Source organism: Cyprinodon variegatus, unplaced genomic scaffold, assembly GCF_000732505.1.
Source record: "Cyprinodon variegatus isolate N-32 unplaced genomic scaffold, C_variegatus-1.0 Scaffold592, whole genome shotgun sequence".
NCBI classification, from domain to species: Eukaryota; Metazoa; Chordata; class Actinopteri; order Cyprinodontiformes; family Cyprinodontidae; genus Cyprinodon; species Cyprinodon variegatus.
In genome coordinates, this window is record NW_015151045.1 from 453,806 (window position 1) to 456,865 (window position 3,060).

The 3,060-nt window shown below is 52.1% G+C and overlaps 1 protein-coding gene across 5 annotated transcripts in view; it reads left to right on the forward strand.

Annotated features, from left to right (window-relative positions):
- The window catches only part of LOC107096020 (arf-GAP with GTPase, ANK repeat and PH domain-containing protein 1-like), a 91,294-nt gene that overhangs the window by 59,686 nt on the left and 28,548 nt on the right, over window positions 1-3,060 (forward strand). For all 5 annotated transcript variants that reach the window (XM_015392470.1, XM_015392469.1, XM_015392471.1 and 2 more), the window contains 2 exons: window positions 634-802; window positions 1,243-1,407. In XM_015392470.1, coding sequence (XP_015247956.1) covers window positions 634-802; window positions 1,243-1,407 — 334 coding nt within the window. The remainder of the gene's footprint in view (window positions 1-633; window positions 803-1,242; window positions 1,408-3,060) is intronic.

The following is a 3,060-nucleotide window of genomic DNA, read 5'->3' on the forward strand; positions in this document are numbered from 1 at the left end:
CTGTTGGTCCTGGTTTGACCGGGTTTTGGACCTGTTGGTCCTGGTTTGACCAGGTACCGACTGGTTCTGGACCTGTTGGTCCTGGTTTGACCCGGTACCGACTGGTTCTGGTCCAGAGATCGGACTTTAATGCAGAATCCTGGATGTTTCTGTGGTCTGATGGAGTCAGGTGGGTTTTGGACCTTTCTGGGTCCACCGTTGGGCTGGTTCTGTTCTGGTTCTGGGTACCGTATTGGTTCTGCTGTCTGGCTGCATCATGTTGGGTCCATAAGGTTCTACCTGAGGTTCTGATCCTCCCTGCTGGCAGCGAAGCATCTGGCCTCCATTCATCTGTTCTAATCCGGCCCGCGGGTCGACCTCGGCGGGTTCCGGGTCGGCCCCGCCCCCCTCACAGGGGCAGCAGGGTGCATTTAACGAGCGGCTCCAGTTGATCATGAACTCTCTGATCCGACCCGATCAGAGCGGCGCTGGCAGAACCAATCACAGGGTCCGGTTAGCATCCAGGATTAGCGGCTCTTTGTTTCCATTGGACCTGTCTGATCCAGTTCTGGTTCCGGATTAAACCGGCCCCCTGAGCGATGTTTAGTCCAGAGGTTCTGGTCGGGTCGGACTCAGTCCTCCGTGTCTCCACAGGACTACATGCAGAACGTCCACGGGAAGGAGATCGACCTGCTGCGGACCACCGTCAAGGTTCCAGGGAAGCGGCCGCCCCGCGCCGTGTCCGCCTGCGCCGCCGCACCGGGCGCCAGCACCAACGGCCTGGTGAAGGACATGAGCAGCATGCAGCTGGGACAGAACCCAGGTCAGTACCGGCCCAGAACCACAAACCGATTCCGTTTTCATTTCTTTCTATGGTCGGCACAGCGGCGGCTGCATGGTGAGGCACCCTGCCGCTGTTTGCTTCTGGGGTTCTGATGTAACAGAACCATCAGAACTGGGACAGAGGACGCCACCTCAGCTGAAGGAAGCGTCATGAACCAGCGGCGGCGTGTCCCCCCTCCCCACACGTTGCTGCTCCAGCAGCGTCCAGCAGGTTCTGCTAACAGCCGCCGTGCTCCGTCTCCTAATTATCCTCATCAATATTAATGCAATCAGAGGCGGGCTGGGGGGGGGGGGGGGGTTCTGTTCTGGTTCTTTTGGTTTGGCTCCAGAGTCCATAACAGGACCCCTGATCTGCAGTTCTCCGCCCCGCCTGCAGGGGGCGGCGCCTCCCACTGTGCTGACCTCTCCTCCTCCTCCCAGGTTTGGTGTCCAGCAGCTCGTCGGCGTCCCAGATGGCCAGCGGCGTCAGCCTGGTGTCCTTCAACAGCCGCGGCGCGGAGGGCATGCACCAGCGCTCCTACTCCGTCTCCAGCGCCGACCAGTGGACCGACGCCACCGTCATCGCCAACTCCGGAGTCAGCACAGGTGGGTCCGAGTCAGGCGCCGCTCTGAGCCCCGTCACTGGCGCTTGACTTGAAGTGGCAGCTTTACGTCCTCGGGAGGCGAGCGGCAGACTGACAGCTGTCGGAGCGTGTGTCGTCATGGCGATAAGCCCCTGCGGTGGTCGTTAAGCAGCGTTTAGAGCTGTGAAGCATCAGAGCCGTTCCTGCTGGTTTGACGCTCTCTGACCAGCAGCTGGTTTTAGCTGAAACTGGACCTTAATCCAGGATCTGTTCAGATTTTCCTTTTATTCATTTCAATCTCTGCTGGCAAACGGCTCCATGATCAGAACTGGATTAGCTTGGATTATGTTTTCATTTTGACAGAGATTAAAGTTTATTTGAAGAAACTGTGGTATGAAAACAATAAAAGTCAGATTAACATAAAATAAAAATAAAAATGGTGGAAACCAACCCCCTAAAACCCCAAATAATCCCCAAAAACCAAGAGTCTAATCTACCCAATCCTGCTTCTCGTTATGTGACCTGGTCTGGATTTAAACCACTCCTAAAGCTCAGGACTAAAAGGTTCCACTTAGTCTTAATCCACCGTGATTCATACCTCTTCTGTAACCAAACTGCTGAAGATTAATCCTAATCCCAATTAAAACTATCTTTAAGCTAATCTAATGAATGATTTAAAAAAAAAAACACTACAGCAGATTAAATCTTATTTAAACCACACAAGATAAACCTTTGTTTAGATCAACCAGACAAATTAACACCAGATTAAAAGATAAATTAGATGCTAATCAGTAGTCCAGAATATAACCTCCTTTAAAATCTGAAATATTAAACTAGTTTGACTAAAACCTGCATTTATTAAAGGATTCCCTGATCGACTAAAATCAGCTGCTGAATAAAAACGTCTTTAATAAATAATTCTGGATTATATTTCCAGGATAAAATCCAGTTATTAAAGAAAAATCCACAGCGTTTTAATGAAGGCCCAGTCTGGTCCCAGTTCCAGAGGGGCGGGGCGCTGCGGACGGAGCTGGGTTTGCAGATGGGCGCCGTTAATTGCTCGCTGGGGGACGGCGTCTTGTCAGCAGAGATAAGTTGTCACATTTTCCACTTGAGCTGAGACTAAACGATTGTAAAATAAGTTATGGCCGTCCTTGGGGGCTGCCCGCCTGCACATGCGTGTGCTTCCATCCACACAGCCGGAGCCGCGGCGAGCTCGTGTCAGGCCGCCGCCGCGCCGCCGTCATATTGATGGAAGCTGAATGTTATTTCATTCTGCCGCCGGTCACAGCTGTCAGCGGCCGCCTGAAGAGTGGAGGCCACAGACTCTCCCAGCGCCTGCAGAGCGCTGAGAGCCGCGCTGCTCTGCAGACAGATTACCGTCTCTAAAGGCCTGGATGGCAGGAGCTGCATGCTGCGTCCACACAGTCCTGGTCTCAGTCCAAACGCATCTGATCTGAATCCCAGTGTGGCTAAACTGGCTTCAAACCAGCAGGGACTCAATTCAGATCTAGTCTAAACCGCTTGTGGTGTAAAAAAATTAGTCCTGAACCAGTAGACTAAAACTAAAACAGCAGGTTTAAAGCCTAAAACCAGAAGGGGAGAAATGCTGATCCATCTTTCTTCAGAACCAGTTTCTGGTCCGTTTGATACAAATATGAAATTAAAAGAAAAA